Source organism: Callorhinchus milii, unplaced genomic scaffold, assembly GCF_018977255.1.
Source record: "Callorhinchus milii isolate IMCB2004 unplaced genomic scaffold, IMCB_Cmil_1.0 Scaffold7, whole genome shotgun sequence".
In the NCBI taxonomy this organism is placed as follows: domain Eukaryota; kingdom Metazoa; phylum Chordata; class Chondrichthyes; order Chimaeriformes; family Callorhinchidae; genus Callorhinchus; species Callorhinchus milii.
Genome location: NW_024704748.1, coordinates 20,497,218 through 20,516,189, shown reverse-complemented (window position 1 = coordinate 20,516,189; position 18,972 = coordinate 20,497,218). Strand labels below are relative to the sequence as shown.

The 18,972-nt window shown below is 38.2% G+C and overlaps 1 protein-coding gene across 2 annotated transcripts in view; it reads left to right on the top strand.

Moving 5' to 3' along the window:
• Positions 1–1,041: 1,041 nt before the first annotated feature.
• btaf1 (BTAF1 RNA polymerase II, B-TFIID transcription factor-associated) overlaps positions 1,042–18,972 on the top strand; it is a 31,106-nt gene continuing 13,175 nt past the window's right edge. The window contains exons 1-19 of one of the 2 annotated variants that reach the window (XM_007896488.2): positions 1,042–1,283; positions 4,349–4,472; positions 6,746–6,854; positions 7,180–7,323; positions 7,985–8,148; positions 9,468–9,613; positions 10,276–10,405; positions 10,662–10,730; positions 11,150–11,239; positions 11,616–11,711; positions 12,515–12,691; positions 12,850–12,990; positions 14,728–14,852; positions 15,235–15,355; positions 15,494–15,598; positions 16,155–16,304; positions 16,815–16,957; positions 17,518–17,692; positions 18,308–18,511. In XM_007896488.2, coding sequence (XP_007894679.2) covers positions 1,270–1,283; positions 4,349–4,472; positions 6,746–6,854; positions 7,180–7,323; positions 7,985–8,148; positions 9,468–9,613; positions 10,276–10,405; positions 10,662–10,730; positions 11,150–11,239; positions 11,616–11,711; positions 12,515–12,691; positions 12,850–12,990; positions 14,728–14,852; positions 15,235–15,355; positions 15,494–15,598; positions 16,155–16,304; positions 16,815–16,957; positions 17,518–17,692; positions 18,308–18,511 — 2,427 coding nt within the window. In that variant the 5' untranslated portion in view covers positions 1,042–1,269. Of the gene's footprint in view, positions 1,284–4,348; positions 4,473–6,745; positions 6,855–7,179; positions 7,324–7,984; positions 8,191–9,467; positions 9,614–10,275; positions 10,406–10,661; positions 10,731–11,149; positions 11,240–11,615; positions 11,712–12,514; positions 12,692–12,849; positions 12,991–14,727; positions 14,853–15,234; positions 15,356–15,493; positions 15,599–16,154; positions 16,305–16,814; positions 16,958–17,517; positions 17,693–18,307; positions 18,512–18,972 lie in introns of both variants that reach the window. The other variant, XM_007896480.2, reaches the window with a different exon arrangement.

The window sequence follows — 18,972 nt, the reverse complement described above, 5'->3', positions numbered from 1 at the left end:
GAAGGGCAGTCTTAAGTCGAGAAAATTATCGCACGTTATACAATAATATAATAATCATAATCATAATCCTTGCAAGTGACGGAGCGCTTTTACAGGTCTTCCAGACGTCTCAAAGCGCTTCGCAGAATAGACTGCAAAGGGAATTGACCGCCTATTCGTCATCGATTTTCTGCAGTTGTTCTTCTTATCACACGGTCTCGTTGGTTCACTTAGTAATCCCGAGTAATAATAATAATAATAATATTATTATTATTATTATTATAATCCCGAGTACGGGTGAGTCCCACAGGAACTTTAAACATCCCACCCGAAGGCGAATGAATGGCAGTCAGTTTCTCGGGCTGCAGCAGCGCTTCCCCCCCCCACCACACCCCCAGCACAGGATGGGGAGGGAGTGACAGCCCAGGCGGCGGCGGCGGCGGCTCTCTCAAGGCCTTAATCTCCGAGGGAGTGCAGCTCGACCTATTCGGTCCCCGTTCTTCAAGGTCTCCTTCCCCCCCCCACCCCCTCCGGTCACTCCGAACGAGCAGCTTCGCCCACCGGATGGCCACAGCCTCCTTCTGCATCACGTTGGCAGCTCCCGTCGTGTCACCAGAAGAGAGAGCGAGCGACGTGCGCGCAACCAACCACCACCACTCCCCACCCCCAGCACCGTGTGCCCTGGTGGCCGCTCACCGCCAGGCGGCGGGGGCGGCGGCGGCGGCTCCCCTCCCCTCTCTCAGCCGCTTTGCCAAGGAAGGCGAGCCGCTCTCGGGAGAGACGCCGATCCTGATTGGGCGCCGGAACCCGGCGCGACCAATCAGACGCGAGGAGGCATACCGGGTAAGAATAAATGCAAGATGGCTCCTCATATAAAACCAAGCGCCGAGCCGCTCCGCCCGCCTCGCAAAAAGCACGATTTTCGGCAATTTTTAAACCCCTTTCTGTTCAGGCCGATCCCCGAGGGTGAGCCGGTGGTCTCGGTGCGATAGAGCAGCCGTTCGAAGTTTGATACCGATCGGAAATAAAGGGTATTTTCTTTTTTTTGGGTGTGGTGGTGGTGGTGGGGGGGGGGAGAGAAAAGGGGAAAAAAAAACACGCCCTCTCTGTCTTCTGCCACGAAGGGATGAATTAAAGCGCCGCTCGGGCCTGGGCTGAGCTGAGCTGAGCAGCGCGGCCTGGTCGAGGGCATCGAACCAGGCGCCTGGCGCTCGAGTCCCGGCGGATGGTGGGATCGCGGCCTCGGAACAAGTCGGCGGCGGCGTTTTTGTTTCATGCCATAAAGCCCACATGGCGGTGTCGAGGTGGGTTGGCGGATCGCTCTGCCTTCGTGAGGTTGAAATACAAGGCGAGCGGTTGTGTGTGTGTGTGTGTGGGGGGGGGGGGGGGGGGGTGGGGGAGAGGTTGTTTAAAGGCCTCTCTCTGCTCGTTTCTGAGCCCGGCGTCCAGTGACAGTTTGAACCGTGGGGGGAGGGGGGGGGTGGGTGTGGATGGTGAGGCGGCGGCGGTGTGGCCGCTCACCACAGACACGTCTTTGTGGCCTTTGCGGGACTCCCGCACGTTAGTTGTTAAAAGTGTGAGTCGAAACTTTTATTGAGAGTGTCTGAGCTTCTGGACGATCCCCGTCGTGGGGGCCTTGGCCGGGAATGCCGACCGGCCACGGCGGTGGCAGCCGGAGGAGGAGGGGGAGGGGGGGGGACGGGGACTTAGTGCACTTTTCAAAGAAACTGCCTCGGAGTTGATTTGATTTTTTTTATTTTTTTTTAAAAAAAAATTTTAAAATTTTTTTTTGGATGAGCCACTTAGATTTTTTTTACGGTCTACTTGAGATCTCAGCCTTTCGGCGGCTGTGTGGGGGGTGGAAGTCCACTGGTTTCTAACGTTTTAAAATCATTTGGGGTCCGGCGTCGTGTTGACGTCTTGTCCTTTGTTGTTTCTTCCGCTGACGGAAAAAAAAACTCGTAGAGATCGATCGATCGATCGGTCAATCAATCAATCAATCAATCCATGTGTGTGGAAATAGGGTCTCGCAGAAGAGTCCTGTGTAACGTTTTCACGTCGAATGCTCTCAGACGAGGAAACCGAATGCTCCCGTGTGTTAATTGGGATGGACTGAATCTTCATTTGTGTTTGAAGTGCTGGACAGCCGGAATAACAGACTCCAGGACATGCACTGTCTGCTCTGGGAAACTTGTTGGTTTCCAGCCTGAGTCGTCGGAACGGAAGGGATGGTCCGGAGAGGTCCAGTTTTTTAAAAAAAAATTCTAATCTCCCTCTCCCCCCTCTCTCCCCCACCCCTCCTCTCCTCCCCATGGTTCTGCGTGTCATTGTAGCAGAAGATGTCATTACCTTTCTATTGCAACTCCTTTGTGATTCTTCAGTTAGTTGCTAGGATGTGGACAAAAAGGGACTACTGTAATACTTGTTTCCTCCCCCCCCCCCTCCCCCTTTGCGAGGAGGCAGTGATTTATCTCGCTTTTACGGTTCACCTTGACAATCCGATAGATTAAAAATGCATGTAGTGATTCCTGTCAAATTCTTTTGTCAAAATGCTGGATACAAATGTCATTCTCCACCTAACTTTTTCCTTTGTCTTTCTTTCCCTGCCCCCTTTCCTGTTTGTCCCTATAAGTTGCTCCCATCCAGTATCCCCCAGTTCTGACGAAAGGTTATCGACCTGAAACGTTAACTGGCTTTCTTCTCACCATAGATGCTGCCTGACCTGCTAAGTGTTCCGAGCAACTTATATTTTTATTTCAGATGTCCAGCATCTGCAGTATTTTGCCTTTTGTTTACTCGATACAGATATTTGATTGCTGAAGCTACAATACTAACTTATGAATCTGGAGACTTTATTTTTAAAACCATGAATTTGATATTTAAAAAAATCTGTCAGTAACTTATTTACAGTATTAAATCTTCTTTGTTTGGTAGTTGTACTGTGACTGACATGATGTAATTTCACCCTCAATTATTATTATTATTTAAATCACTTAGTTTATAAAGGCATAAATACATGAAATGATGCATAACTGGAAGTAATGAACCTGTAAAATATTCTAGGCGTTCAGATGAATCAAATCGCAAGACAGAAGTTATATGGATGATGTATAAATATGAAATATTAAATTGCAGCCTTGTTTTCTATAATCTGTTTTATTTAAGGAAACCTAGTTGAGTCCAAGGATCATATAGTGCCAGACATTGAAAAGTGCTGAAGAGAAATAAAACTAGTTGAGAGTATTGGCTTGGTGATACCTAGCTTTGCTTTGGAAAATCGTGGGAGGAAAGGAAGAATGGGGAGTTTGGAGTTCTACAACTTAAGTCTTACAACACTGCAGAAGAACTTATGGTTATGTCAACACATGATGCCAGAAGAAAGTTGTAGTTGGAGCTTGGCAGCAGTAAAAGAGTAAAATTTTGAGGAGGAATTATGTGTTTTTTAATGCAGAAACAGATTGAACGCCAAAGGTTTGCTGATTGTTACTTTATAATAATAATCCTTGCATTTGGTATAGTGCCTTATCACGTCCTTGAGACGTCTCAAAGTGCTTCACAGAATATACTGTAAAGTGCTGTAAGACTATATTTTGTGGGCAGATGTGGCAGCCAACTGTGCACAGCAGTGTCCCACAAACAGTTGTGGATTGAAGTGACCAATTCATTATGTATTTATTTTATTTTTTTGAAGGAATTATTACCCCTGGAAAAGCAATCCGCCAATCGACTAATAACTGAGTTCCTATTTACTGCTAGGTAAACAGAGGCGTGTGAAGTAAGGAAACTTACTTCAGCCAGGAATCGAACCCAGGTTGCAAGACGAGTGCTCTAACCACTGAGCTACAGGACTCCACATTTTATTTTAAAGAATGCATTCATCAGTTTAAAAGTTATAAAATCCTTACCTATCTAAGTGAATGTGTTTTAGCTTCTCATTTGAGGAAAAGTGGCGATGGTGTGCCTATGTTTGAAAATATTGGTCAAAATAGTTCAGACAGTTTTCAGGAATGCTGTTCAGCAAAGTATTTTATTAAACCAAAGAGCAGAGACATGTTTGACTTTGTTCCACATAGTTCTTTGACTATTGGTTTACTAATCACTGTCTATTGAGTACAAGCGTTGTCTTCTCGTTATCATTCACTATTAAAAAGAAGCCCATTTCAGCAGTATTTCCGATTGTTGTCCTTGCTGTGCCAGCTATTGTTTCAAGAGCCTTACAAATTGACAAAAATCCTGTTTATAAAACAGCACTTGATGTTAGTTGTGTTAATGCCTTGCAGAACATTTTCTATAAAATAATTAACTATGAAATGTGTCATGTCAGATTAAAACACTTTTTTGCTGACTATGTATGTTTCTTTTTAAATAGACTTGACCGTCTCTTTATTTTACTGGACACCGGCACCACACCAGTAACTAGAAAAGCAGCAGCTCAACAGTTGGGTGAAGTAGTTAAGTTACATCCTCATGAATTGCACAACCTGTTATCCAAAGTAAGTAATTTTGATCCCTCTAATCTTACACACTACTGGCTTATTTCTAACTTGCCCTTCCTTGCTAAAGTTCTGGAACACGTTGTCGATAATCAACTTTGCTCACACCTTTCCTTCCACTCCCTACTTGAGTCCACCAGTACAGTTTCCGACCTGCCCAAAATTCCCTCTGCCTTGCATCCTCCCCTGTTTTCAGATCATGCTTGGAGTACTTCATCTTCGACCGTGCCTATCCTGTGACGTTTGTCTGCTGAAATGTGCTCAGCGTCAAGTTTCGCCACTGTCTCTACCCTAAGTGAAAGCACTATATAAATGCAAGTTGTTGTTGCTCTTAAAATATGTGCATGTATATTTAATGTTGCAATACCTTTACAGGTGAAGAATATATTTTGCTAAAGGGTCAGTGATTTGGAAACATGCTTATTTATAGAATTTGGAGCGTTCTGCATTCCTCTGTCTGATTTTGGGGTGTTTAATGTTAGCATGGATTAAACTACAGTAGAACATTTATGCTTATACATAATTTTATTAGTATCATCAAATTAATCTTAAAGAATATAGTTGCAGCTATGGATAAAAATCTTTTCAGCTTCCGCCTTGCCTATGTTTTGTTTTCTTAGCTTCATTTGACATTTTCTTTGTACCCAGATTTGATTGTGTACAGTTACCCCATCTGGAAATTCCTGGTATCTAGCCAGTCTGTGCCTGAAAAAAAACATTTCTGTGGGCCCAAAATTTTCACAGGCCATGTGTAGACCTCTCACCTCTCTGACCTAGCACTTCCCCACCACTTCAGTCTTTGCTGGCCTTCAGTGTCCAGGGAGATCGACTTTGACTCCGTTTTAATCTCGCGAGCAGAATATAACGTATTCGCTATCGTCTGCTCATGGGATTCAGACAACTACAATACTGGTACCAGCATTTTGCACTGAGAAAAATCTAGATGTGACTTTTGTCTGCTTTGTTGACTTTTGTTCCTGATTTCCTTCATGATTTAAAATATTGATGCAACACCAGTTTAAATTGAAAACGAAGATTTGGAAGTATTTGATTTAAGTCATATTTTCCTTGTAGCATTGCTCCAGTTGGAGCTCCCAACTCCAGCAACACTATTAATATGTGCCACAGTATTTAATGTAACTGAGGCAGCATTATGAGGCAGTATGTCACTGGAAGGCAGGCTGCTATTTTTTTTCTGGCTGAAATAGGGTGGAGTTCTCAGTTTCTCTTCTACAGACCTTTATTATCTTGTCAGCCAGAAATGAAAATCGCATACTGCAGTATGTATTTGGTGCTGGCACTAAAGTTGGCCTTGCAGAAAAATTGGGTTGAATTCTACTTCAAGCAGTTCTCTAATATAAATATGGCATCATGTTTCCATAATTGGAATAGCAGTTACAATGCAACAAAAGCAAGTCTGTCTATTTGCATTGTCATTGACCAAGTATTGTGATCCTTTGTGTTGTTTTTAATTAACAATAGCTGTGAAGTCATTTTGATTTTTGTGTTTTATATGTGCTACTGCACTTACAACTTTATAGTCTGAGTTCATTGGACCAATCTTGTAACCCAAATGATAGCTTGCTGTTCAAGATTGGCCAATTAAATTGAATCAGATTAGTACTATATTAGAAGTTTAATTTTCATCAAATTAATATTTTCCTCAAATAGGTGACTATGTAAACTTGGGACTGAGGAGAAAAACAGTTCTGCCTTTATGGTCAGTCTAAAACTAAAACTGAGGAGATGTCAGAAAAAACTGAGAAAGAGATGAGATCGCAGACAGGTGTAATCTTGAATGTTTACAGCAGCAAAGAAAGAGGTTATTCGGTCCATTGTCTGTTCTGGTGTTTGATGCCTACTGCAGTAATCTATGGCACCCCATTCCCCTACTCTTTCCCGCTTACTGCTGTCTTTCTGTAATAATGTTTTTTAGTGTTTGTCCTTCCCCATGTCTTTCCAATAATATTCTTCTTTAATTATGAGTTAAAATTTTCATTACGAACAGATGTAGGAATTATGTATGATTTGTATACACTGGAGCATCCACCTGAAATGCTTGGGAATAGGCCCATTTCTACAGCTGAGAGGCCGTGATGTGAGCAGGAAAATCTGAGAGAATTGTTGCAGTCTACAATTGGGCTCCTCGAATGAATGTGTCTTTCTTCCTCCCCACCATGGCAGAGTGAATACATTTGAAATACATGGAGCTTAAAAAATTCTATGAACAGTAATTTGTGTAAATATTTAAACTTCTGTTTTGTTTAATCCAGGTGTTAACATATTTACGTAGTCCTAATTGGGATACGCGCATTGCAGCTGGTCAAGCAGTAGAAGCTATCGTGAAGAATGTGCCAGAATGGAACCCTACTCCAAAGCAAGGTATATATTTTTCCCTTTTATGATGGAATGAAGGCAGCTATTTATCTTTGACTTGTAAAATCAATATTTAATAAAAATCAAGAATCTCCCACAATAAAACTAATCACTGGAGTAAGTTGCATAATTAAAGCCTTGTATTTTACTACAAATATAGAATGAATTAATTCCTGTTTTGAAGTGCAAGCTACAGTTGTGCATTTTTATAGCTTTGGATGCAAACACAAAATTTGAAAATTGATGAATGAGATGCTGAGTGGAATGGAATTGAAGTACTGCATCCTATTTTTCTGGAATATTTTTCCTATACTTTTGAATTTACTCTTAGAGCCTGGTTCAGAAACTCAAATGGAAGAAGCGTCTTCAGATCGTTTGAGCTTTACCCGGTTTGATATTTCACGTCTCTTGAAACATGGAGCATCTCTTCTTGGTTCTGCTGGTGTAGAGTTTGAGATTCAACATGAGAAATCAGGTATGTTTATCACAATTAAATTAGTACAGACACAGTGACGTGAAAATAGTACTTGTATGATTTATCCTGATATGATTTGTGGAGTCCTGTAGTATATTGGTTAGAGCACTCGCATTGCAAGCCAGAGTACTTGGATTTGATTCCTGGGCAAGACGAAACATTGGGCAAGTTTCTTACTCCACACATCTCTGTTTACCTAGCTGTAAATAGGATCCCGGTTGTTAGTTGATTGGCGGATCACATTGCCAGGGGTAATAATCCCTTTTTTTAAAAAAAAATCATAATTTGGTCAAATGTCATATTGGAAAGAAGAGTAGTGTCAGCTTATTTGCTTATGTTCTGCTTTTCTCACCTTCAAAGGCATAGGCGATAAAAGGAACTTTTCAGATGCATTGTAGACTTTTCACTCTTTATGATGGTGGTTGTTTATAAAATTATGTCTTTTGACAAAATACTTATTTGCCATTCCATTTCACTCAATTAGTGGAAATCATTATCTTTCTTGAGGTTTTGGAAGTCTCCACTGTTATAAAGTCTACTCTATGAATTTTGGCTAGTATGCCAGTACAATGTATCATAATTTTAGTTTAATGAACTTATTTTATAAGGTGAGATTTGGTAAATGTCCTTAAAGCTACTACTAATATTTGTTTTGTTGCAGGAGAAGTTGACCCAAAGGAGAGAATAGCGCATCAGAGAAAACTGTTGCAGAAGAAGTTGGGTCTTGATATGGGAGCAGCTCTAGGAATGAACACGGAGGAGCTCTTTAATGATGAAGATCTCATTTATAATCCTCCTCCAGCTCCACCAGTAATAAAACAACCTGTAGGTAGAACCACAGGCTGTTTGACTTCAAGGAATCATGCAGTGGGTTTGGCTTTCCTTTGTGCTTCTAAATTATCATCCGCATGCCCGTCATGCTCTTGTATTCTGTAGTTTATTTTTAATACTGAAGACTGCATAGTCCATTTTCTATCGATTCTCTTTTGTGAGACAGTCTTCCCCATTGTAGAAAATGTGCTCCTAAGTTTATGAGCTCAAGCTATTGGGATTGACGAATGCTCAGTTTGCCATATGTTTATCCATGGCATGCTCCTGGAGAAATAACTGATTTCAAAGCCACGTATGCAGATTTGGTCGGTGGTACATCTGCCACGAATTAAACTATGTAATCAAATACAGCATCTAAATACAGTCTTTTTTAAAAGAATATCATTGATTTATGTAATGCACATATGATGGATTGCAAGTGTTACTGCACTTGGCTTTGAGGCCTGATGTATTTGGGTCCAGAAAAAAATGTTTTCAGATGGAGGCATTTTGCAGTTGCCTTTTGTTTTGGCCTTTGACTTAACACAACACCCAAGGCCTTTAGTTATAGTAGAATTCTTTGCATATATTTCTTTGTCATTATAGTGGCTGCTGAGGATATACAAACCCAATTTATTTTCCTGAAGGTGTACTGTGATGAAATCTTGTACTTGTGAGGAATAAGCCTTTAATATAGTCTCTGAGTCCAATAACAAATTATTGCATGTCACCTGTTTACCTGAATTGAATCAATTTTATCTTCCTGTTAAATATTTTGCTTTCAATGCTGAGTTGTGTTACTCAACAACAGCAACTTGAATTTATATAGTGTCCATCAGTTTGGGCACTTGAGGACTGCTTCACATGGGTTTGGATACTCAGTAGGTGAGAGGGAGATGGTCATAGGCATGTTCGAAGAGGTGGGAATTGAGGCAAGACTTGCAGCAAAACAGAGGGGCCAAGGCAGATTGATAGAGGAAAGGAATTCCAGAGGTTTTGAGGGGTGGAAACTAAGTGCTCTGCACAACGGTAGCCCCGAGAAGACAGAATGCACCTGTCTGGGTTATGGTAGGAGGAGATCAGAGAGATAAAGAGTGAGTGATGAGTTTTGTGGGGATGATGTCTTCTCCCAGAGGTGAGTTATCAGAATTTCTAATACAGTACTATGTTGAACTTGTATTTTGAAGAATGCATTATATTTAAGTTTTTGGTAATATCTTAATGTTGTCTAAGAATATAAGGCTTAATATATACTATATAGACTCTCTTAGTGAGTTAATAATAGAGGTTAGCTTGAAATCCCTGGCTAATGCAGAGTTTTTTTTAAAATAAAGCTTGTGCAAGCTGCTGACCTGATTGAAGCTGAATTTCAGCCAGGTATGAGTAGTCGGCAGAAAAATAAAGCAAAGAGAATGGCTAAATTGTTCGCTAAGCAACGATCCAGAGATACAGTGGAAGGAAATGCAAACAATGAAAAATGGTATGTCTTGTTGTAAATAATATTACAGATTTGCAGTGTATCTAAGTCTTATTTATAGATACAGAATATTTTTGAATATGTGTTGGATAACTTCTATTGAATTTCATGATGAATAATATATCAATAATAACATTTAGTATTTTAATTCTACTTGGAAAAAATCTGAAATTATGTAGTATTCAGTAATCTGGATATTTTGCTATGATATGAGAATGTAACTTCAATAATTCTGTAAGACAAATTTCATACAGTATATTCCTTGCAATCTTTATAAATGCCAATGTACAAGCAAAAAAAATTAAAATGGTATACAGTGGTAAACGTTTTCAGCTATAAAGATAATATTGCATTTGTAAAGAAGATGAAAAGGATTTTTTTTTATCTTGCAGTATAATTTTCACAATTCTACCCTTAAAACCTTCAGAATTATTTATATAGTCTTTTGCAGAAGGAATTTTGAGTTTTTATTTAAAAGGTGATTGAATATACACTGTAGAGTAGAAAATACAATTAAAATGATTAGCTACCTGAAATGTTCTTGTTTAGAAACACTTTATTAAATTTAATAAGGGAAATGTCAAACTAACCTGTTTTATGAAATTGAAAATATACATCAGCAGTTGTAATTAAATTTGCCTCAAGTGTATTATACTGTTTTGCAGCAATGATAATATTGATGGGGAGCCTGAGGAAAAGCGTAGGAAACTTACAAATGTTGTAATTGATCAGTCAGCAACTGAATCAAAGGTGTTGGTGGATAATGTACCACACAACTCTTCATTGTTTGATGAGGTGAGAAGAATGTCATGGTGTTGCTATAAACAATATTCATATTAAATGTTTCTGAACAGAAAACATCTTCTACATTGATGCTCTTACTGTGAGACCATGATAATATTAAATCTATCTGCTTGCTATGTGGAACAATTTAATTAGCTAATATGAAGAATGATGACCCACTAACGTTCAATATTGATTAATTGTATGAAACGAAGGAAAATGTTGATATGCTTTTGCAAACAAATCTCATATTTTTCTCCCCCAACAGTCAAATGAATGGCCTTTGGAAAGCCTTTGTGAAGAACTTTGTAATGACCTTTTCAACCCTTCATGGGAGGTAAGAAAGATGTTAGTTTTAAAAATATACCTGGTTGAATGTTATAAAGTTTGCTGAATATTGTTGTAGCTTGTCTCAAATCTTGCATTAAATAACCACAAACTGTATGCAAGTTTAAATTGGTATCGTTTTAAAGTTAAAAGTGGGAACTTGTGTACAGTCTTCTTGGAATGGTACTGTTGTGAGCTTGTTGAGGGGGGGGGTGATGTTCCACAATGAATAACTCAAGAAATTTGTACTACTTTGTATGTAAACTTGAATTCAGTCTTAGATTATAGAACCGTGTATTTTGTTTGACACAAGACTGTCCATGTACCCCTAACTAATGTTTCAGTTTCTTCATCCCTAGTGTTATTAAACTATCACTTCAACAATGTATTGCATGGAATCACTTTATAACTGTATTGTCTTGCTGGCAGATTCGTCATGGTGCAGGAACAGGGTTGAGAGAGATTCTGAAAGCTCATGGGAAGAGTGGAGGTAAAATGGGAGACAGCACTCTGGAAGAGGTAAAACTACAGATGTGGCTCATGTGGTATTTTTGATAACTAAGTTCATGTTTTGCTTGTGGTATGTTGTTATAGTAAAATAACTTTTTATAGTGATTATGATTTCAACCCTTCATAAGGATTTTATGAAGGATTAAATTCTTGCCTTGGTCATAACTCAGTACCTGGTGAAAATTGAGGTAAAATAATACTTATAATAGGTTTGACTTTAGTTTGGCCCTAAGTGAATAATATATTTTTTATTGATGGAATGTTCAAGATAAGTATATGGGTAAGGTTATTGCTCTGCTTCTCTTAACACCCCCCTCCACTGTCAAGACATGAAACATTATACTGTAGTAAGATTTGACTTTATTATGGGCTTTGTATTTTACAGATTGAACAGCAGCATCAGGAATGGTTAGAAGACTTGGCGATCCGTCTACTTTGTGTATTTGCACTTGACAGATTTGGAGATTTTGTGTCTGATGAGGTATGTAATTGTATTTTGTTTTAAACTTTGAGTGAAGAGGGAGTTGAGAATTTATCAAAGCTATAAGTCTCAAGGCTATTGTAGATGTGAATGTATTTCAGTCGTCTAACACTACTATCTGTGTTTCAAATGTTTTTTTAACCTGTATTAATGAAGCAGTACTGCTGGATATTTTTGGGGTGAAACAGGTTGAAGCTCTTTATGAAATACTGGGATCTAAATAAGCACTATTCCTATAGCTAGTGAACATTTTGTTCTTCACTTAATTTGGATTTTATGTTTTAAGTAGGAACATCTTCCACCTGCGTGGTTTTGGCTTCAGTGTGTTTCGTGTCCAAAATAGTATACTGTTAATTCGTTTCAATACAAAGTTGATGATTTTCAAGTTGAAGTTAAGAACAAAAGTATGTTCATTGAGTCTTCTGTGCCATTTTATTGCATCGTGGCAACTCTTTACATTTGTCCCTATTCATTTTTACGTCTATAAATCTTTATTTTGTGACTAACCAATAAGACTTTTAAACTCTGTCCTTTGTGATGTATATTCAGAGGAAGCAAAGATTTTTTATATATATATATATATATACACCAACGGAACTCAAATCCCTGACGACCGCTTGTATTTTGCTTCTCCAGGAAGTAATTTTTTTTCCATTTGGAGGAAGGAAAAGCAATTGATCAGGGAGGAGTGAAATCCTGAATTGTTAAAGCTTACTTGTAATAAGATTGATGTAGAATCCTAAATAAAGGTGGGAGGAAAAAGGAGAAACTCTTCTCAATCTATACTCGGTTTTATCTTACAGGTTGTTGCACCTGTGCGGGAGACTTGTGCTCAAACTCTTGGAGTTGTGTTAAAGTACATGAATGAGGTGAGAGTGCATGGAACTGTTGATGTGCTTCTAAAACTGCTGGAACAGGAACAGTGGGAAGTGAGACATGGTGGACTTCTAGGAATAAAATATGCTTTGGCAATTCGTCAAGTAAGTTAACTTGTTTCTCTGGCATTTACGAAAAAAATCAGTAACATTTGAATATGCATGTGGATAACCAAATTTAATACATTATTTTACCCCTGAATTTATATGAATTCCAACACAGGTCATTTGGGTAGTAAAATGCTGGTGCTTGTATTTTATAGGACCTAATTGAGACATTGTTACCAAAAGTACTTCCTGCTATAATCGAAGGCTTACAGGACTTGGATGATGATGTTCGAGCAGTAGCAGCAGCTGCGCTCGTACCAGTTGTGGAAAGTCTAGTAGATCTGAAAGCATCTGAGGTGAGCGCTGAATGTGGAGCGTATGAGCTTGATGCTCACAAGGTAGAGATGAGCCAAGTGAGCTGCCTATTCTCTAATGCTCATTATGATTGTAATGCCATCAGTGACGTGTTACTTCTGCTAGAATCTCACCCAACCTTTCATTCGTCCGTTTCATCCTGGAGAGTTAGTTTTGACAGCTATTCAACTGTGGACTGACCCATTTCCTGCTGTCACCTGATGTCCACAAGTACACTTTCTGTAGGGGTCATTGTACAGCAGTCGAGTGGGAACATGAATATTTTCTCCTTTCTTGCCCCTACCCCAAAGATGGGAAATATTGAAGGCAATTCCATTACTACCCCAGGCCAGATATCAAATCATGGTAGTTGCCCACTGAGCCAACAGGAAGGCTTACATAAGAATCTACAGGCAATAGCATTTTGGTTAGAAAATCTATCAAACTATAAATATTTCTAATTATTTAACCAAGTGACCTTATTTATGTAAAATAGTTGTGCTGTCCCAGGTTTACGTAAACTCAGTTGGTATAGTAAGATTTAAAAGAAAATTAAAATACTTTTGGAGCCATGTCTACTACACTTTTGAACAAAGCTAATAATTTATAAAGACCATGCAGCTGCTGCCTTTAGATTGCCAGCTTGGCTAGAAAGATATTTTATCCCTGTATATTTTCAATTTGTGCATTCCAATCTTCAAAATACCAATATTGCAGCAATATAGATAATCAAACTTCAGATATCATCCAAACCTACAAAAGTTTAAAATAATATAATTCTAAATAAACCACTTTAAAAATGTTTGCAACCACATAGATCATTGATGCGATATTTATGTTGAAATAGGAAGTAGGCAGCTTCTTCGGTGGCTTAGTGGGTAAAGTGCAGTAAATTCAGTGCAGCACTAAGCCAGACAGACTAGAAGGTTGCAGATTAGAATCCTGGTGAGTTAGTTGATCTCAGCAAGGGCAGTAGCTGGACTTCAAGCAGCCCCTAGATTAGGGAGGAAAAAAATGAGTCCGTATTCTTGTTTGCTTTCCTGTGATCCCTGCTTGACGGTACAATATATGGCCATTGGGTAAGAACAGTAATTTTTTTTCTGCCATCAGTCTACAATTGAATAATCCACTGGCACTCATTAACAGCACTTGAGCAAGGAACCTGATCTGTGCGACCACAGCCGGAGAAAATAGTTGAATGTCTTGAAAAGTGGGGAAGAGAAAAGCTTTGGCAAGAGTTTTGATAGCTCCAAGGGAAAGATTACACCAACTGATTACACTTGTCCAGTTCTATAAGAGTTTCCTTATAAAACAAAAGTAAGAAACTGCATGAAGTGGAAATACCTGGAGTTCATTTTATTTTCACCGTTCTTGCCCTTCTCCATATCTGAACATTTTTCTCTAACAGGGAGGATTAATAAAAAGCACTGTACTTGTACAAATAGGTCCTTCTTACCAACATGCATGTGTTTCTCTTTCCCCAGTGACTCGCCTCTGCTGAATATTAATGTTTATTGATTCAAAGTCAGCTGCTTGATCCAAAGCATTTCAACTAGCTAATTAGGCGTGTTCGTATAACTGAAACGGCAAATGCTTAGTATTGAGTCATGGTGCATTTATTTTTTTATTTAATTGAAGGCACATTGGCCAGTAAAGCTTGTTTTGCCTTTAATGCTAAAAGTAAATTTACTGTTTTATGAGAGAACATTGCTTGAAACTTATTATCCATTTGTCATTAGGTACCATTTATTATCAATACGTTATGGAATGCCCTTTTGGACTTAGATGATCTTACAGCTTCTACGAATAGCATTATGACTTTATTGTCATCCTTATTGACATATCGGCAAGTTCAACAGCACAGGTAATGAGCAGAATGTAAAAATGTAAATTTGTTGTATAACAGTAGATTTTTCAATAAATTGTAAATCAGGTTAATCAGGTTAAAAATTTATTTTTGCTTTTCATTTTGAGTCACCTTATTTTAAATCTTATCAAAATGTAAAACCTGTTGAGCAGTGCTTTAATGATCTGTTTGTAGTTCTGGGATATAGATAATATAAACTATAAAAGAAAGTAGTTCTTCCTGCAGCCAAGAAGACTATAATCCTTTTAATGCTTGCATTTGTTATAGTGCCTTTTATATACAAAATTACTGTATGCATTTTGTACCAATGTATTAGAATGCTTTTTTTGTCATGTGAACTGATTTTTTTTATCATGTAAACTGACTTTCTTATTGCCAGTATCCAGCAATCGCTCACTGTTTTGGTTCCCCGTGTTTGGCCATTTTTGCGTCATACTATTTCTTCTGTTCGTAAAGCAGCTTTGGAAACATTATTCACTCTTCTGTCTACACAAGATGAGGTAAGTATTCCTTTATTATATTGACTGAGAATATATAACCGATTATTTTGCCATTGGTGTATTTAATTCTATTGTACAGATGGCATTGCTATTCATGTACATGAAACATACATCCAGCAATTTCTTTTCATGTTTCAGAGCTGTGTGACATGGTTGACTCCAATTTTGCAAGATATGCTACGACATATCTATCAATCCTGTATTTTGGAAAGCAGTCATGAAATTTTGGAACTTATTCAAAAGGTACTATTTTCTACTCCTAGTTACTGACAAAATAAGAATTGGCTAAATGTTAGCTGATTTATTTGATATGAAAAGTGTTTTGTCTCTCTGAAGTCATTAAAAATTATAGTTGGTGTGCAAGATCAGGCAAGACCATTTGGGTCCATCTGATCAGTACCAAAATAATTTAATTGCTGCAGATGAATTTCTGCATCTGCAGTTAAAAGTTCTCTTGTTTATTATACAAACAAACTTTCAAATATAATTGTTTGAAACCTGTGAGCAGAAGATAGAGAATAAGTTATCTTCTGCTTGTGGGATTCAAACAATCCGAGCCACTGTGAAGGCCAGCAAGAATGGTGAGGTGCTCATCATGACAATAGTGCTGCTAGGAGAGAGGCAGGAGTCTACGTCTGCTCTGCCCCACGGAAATATTTTTTTTTGGTGTCCAGCTAAATCTGAATTCAGATACCTGGAGTCTGGTAAGATGGGGGTTTGATGTATTTCTATTTAGTTTAATTAAACTGATTTATGTTTAAAAAGAATCAGCTAATTCTTCCAATTTTCTTACTTCTAGGTGTGGCTGGAGTTGCTGAAAAAGGCCCCTGTCCAGTATGTGGTGGCCGCTGCTTGTCCTTGGATGGGGGCTTGGCTTTGCTTAATGATGCAACCTTCTCTTATGCCAATTGATTCAAACATGCTGCTAGAGGTCAAAGCCAAATCAAAGGTAAACTATTGTACGTGACTTGGGTGCCCTCAGTCTTTTTAAAATCAATTAATTGACAGGATTGGGCTCTGCTGTGATGCCCTTCAATTAAACAGCCTGTTGAGATTCAAAACATCACAAGAAGGGTTTGGATGATGAAGAAGACACTTTGGTCCATTTGATCCATAATATTAACCCAGTATAGCATTGAGCTGCTTAAATGTTCTGATTTCAGCCACCGTTCCTGCTGATCTAGTTGAGTTGTTGAATAAAACAGAAACTTCTGGTGTCAGTCCTAAAGTTTTCTTCACCAAAAATGTCCACTCCCTCCAGGAGAGGATGTGATAAACAGATTTCCATTCTTATGTAGAATTCTCAGTTCATGTTGGTACTCTTAAGCATGGTGATGAATTGGAGTGTTAGACACCCAGTTGACCAATAAAAATTACTCTCGCTATACTGAGTGTCTGTTCTCTTCTCTGCCTTGGTTTATCTGAATTTGTGTTGTGTAACCAATTTTCTTCGATGCAGGATAAATCTTGCAGTAAACAGCGACAATGGCAAGCTCCAACAAAAGAAGTAACACAGGAGTCTATTGCTGGTTCAGATACCATCAATGAGGACCAAGCAACCAGAGATTATGTTGTAACTCGAACACGTCTTATGGCAGCCAAGTAATAACCTCAACCATATTTCAAAATTTACAGGGAATTGCACAGTTATACAGTATACTTTTTATTTGTTTCCATGAACAAGGTGTTTCACATAGGTTTATTAGAACCTGAATCCTTTGCAATATATATTTGCTGCTTTTTAACTTCAGAAGAATGTGAAAGTTCAGATTTTAGGAATATTTCAAAGGGAATTTGATTTAGTTAGACTTGTTTGAAGAGAAACCATATAAAAATGTGGGGAAAGAGCAGGGAATTGGGATTAAGGTAAATAATAATAATCCTTTCATTTGATATTGCACTTTGTCATTGAGAAGTCTTGAAGTGCTTCTCAGGATATACTGTAAAGTGGATCGACTGTATTTTGTGAGTTAAGCGTAATACGATATACAGCCTGAGGGATAGTTTGAAATCGATAACTAGGTAATCTTTGGATAGTTTGGCTTCATTATTAAATTGGTTCTAATTTTATTCAAAATACCAAATTTTGTATGCTACCAAAATTATTTCTGAAAATGTAATTAATTACAATGTTTAACGTGTGTTTCTTTCATATTTTAAAGGTTACTTGGAGCCCTCTGCTGTTCTATGTGTGATTCTACTGTTAATTCTACCATCCAGGAAGTAAAACCAGCTGAATCCCTAGCCCAGCTTTTGCTGTTCCATTTAAATTCAAAATCTGCTTTGCAGAGAATTGCTGTGGCGTTAGTTATTTCTGAATGGGCTGTATTGCAAAAGGTAAGATATCAATCCCTTGAGGGTAAAACTGATTTTTAGTCTGTTTTAAAAGAAAATGGTCTTAAGAGTAACTTTCTTTGCCCCTGAGCCTATTGTCTATCTTCCCATTATGGTGGAATAATGAACTCTGAAGACCCTCTTTTACAAATGCCTTGGCAGAGAGAGTGTGTGTTGTATGAATGTGATATAACTCGGTCATCTCACCACAAACCTATGGATGAAAAACACCTGTGTGAGATTTGCTACTTAGAACAAATAACTTGTCAGAGTCTGAAGCTGCATAAATGTTCATTGCAGGATAGTTTCTACAGATCTGTTTTCTTGCTCTCTTTCTTTCTGTATTTCTCTATAGTTTAATCAATACTGGGAATGATTTATGTGCATTAATCCCTTTCATATTTCTATGTAAGCAAAAAAATGTAGTACATTAAAAATTAAGCTATTGCAGACATGTATGTGCTACTGTAACATTGCAGCTTTTGAACTTATAGCTAGATTTGCATTTTATGCTCTTGGAATACATTTTCCTACATATTTTCTTCACTTTTTGTCAGATTGACTTCATGCGAAACGTTATTGACTTTTGACTAAATCTCAAGATGATTTGAATTCCAGGATTGCAGCATTGTGTCCAATGCAGCACAGCCGCGATTGATGGCAATTTTATCAGAACATCTTTATTATGATGAGATAGCCATTCCATTCACACGAATGCAGAATGAATGCAAACAGCTGATAACATCATTGGCTGATGCAAACTGTGATGTTGGAAACCGAGTGAATAATAATGTGCTTACAATAGACCAAGCAAATGAATTGGTAAGTTGTTTGTATATGGTTTTATGGAACCATTTTTTTTAAGGTTGGAAAAAGACTGAGAACTTGGCTGCAAAGACAGCGTTCTTGAGGCAAAGTGAAGATTTACACAGGATACACCACTTGCACAAATTAAATATTTTCAACACATCTTGGTTTACTCAAGCCTAATGAATCAGCTAAATTAATGTTAATGTATACAAGTTAGATGTAAATGACACAAAAGATGGCATTTAATTGATGTAGATGTAATTTTTAAAAAAACACTCCAGCTCTGGTTGATCTTCAAAACTTAAGTTTGATTTCACTCCAGGATTTTTAAATGTATTCCATAATTTTAGATTTTAAGAAAATTGGAAGTTTTTTTAAGTTTAAACCAAAAAATTCATAAAAGTAATTGGAATTGCGTGGCCTAGCCTTCCCACTTACCAGGGCAAGCTGCAGGAACATAAAGCCTTTTTTAA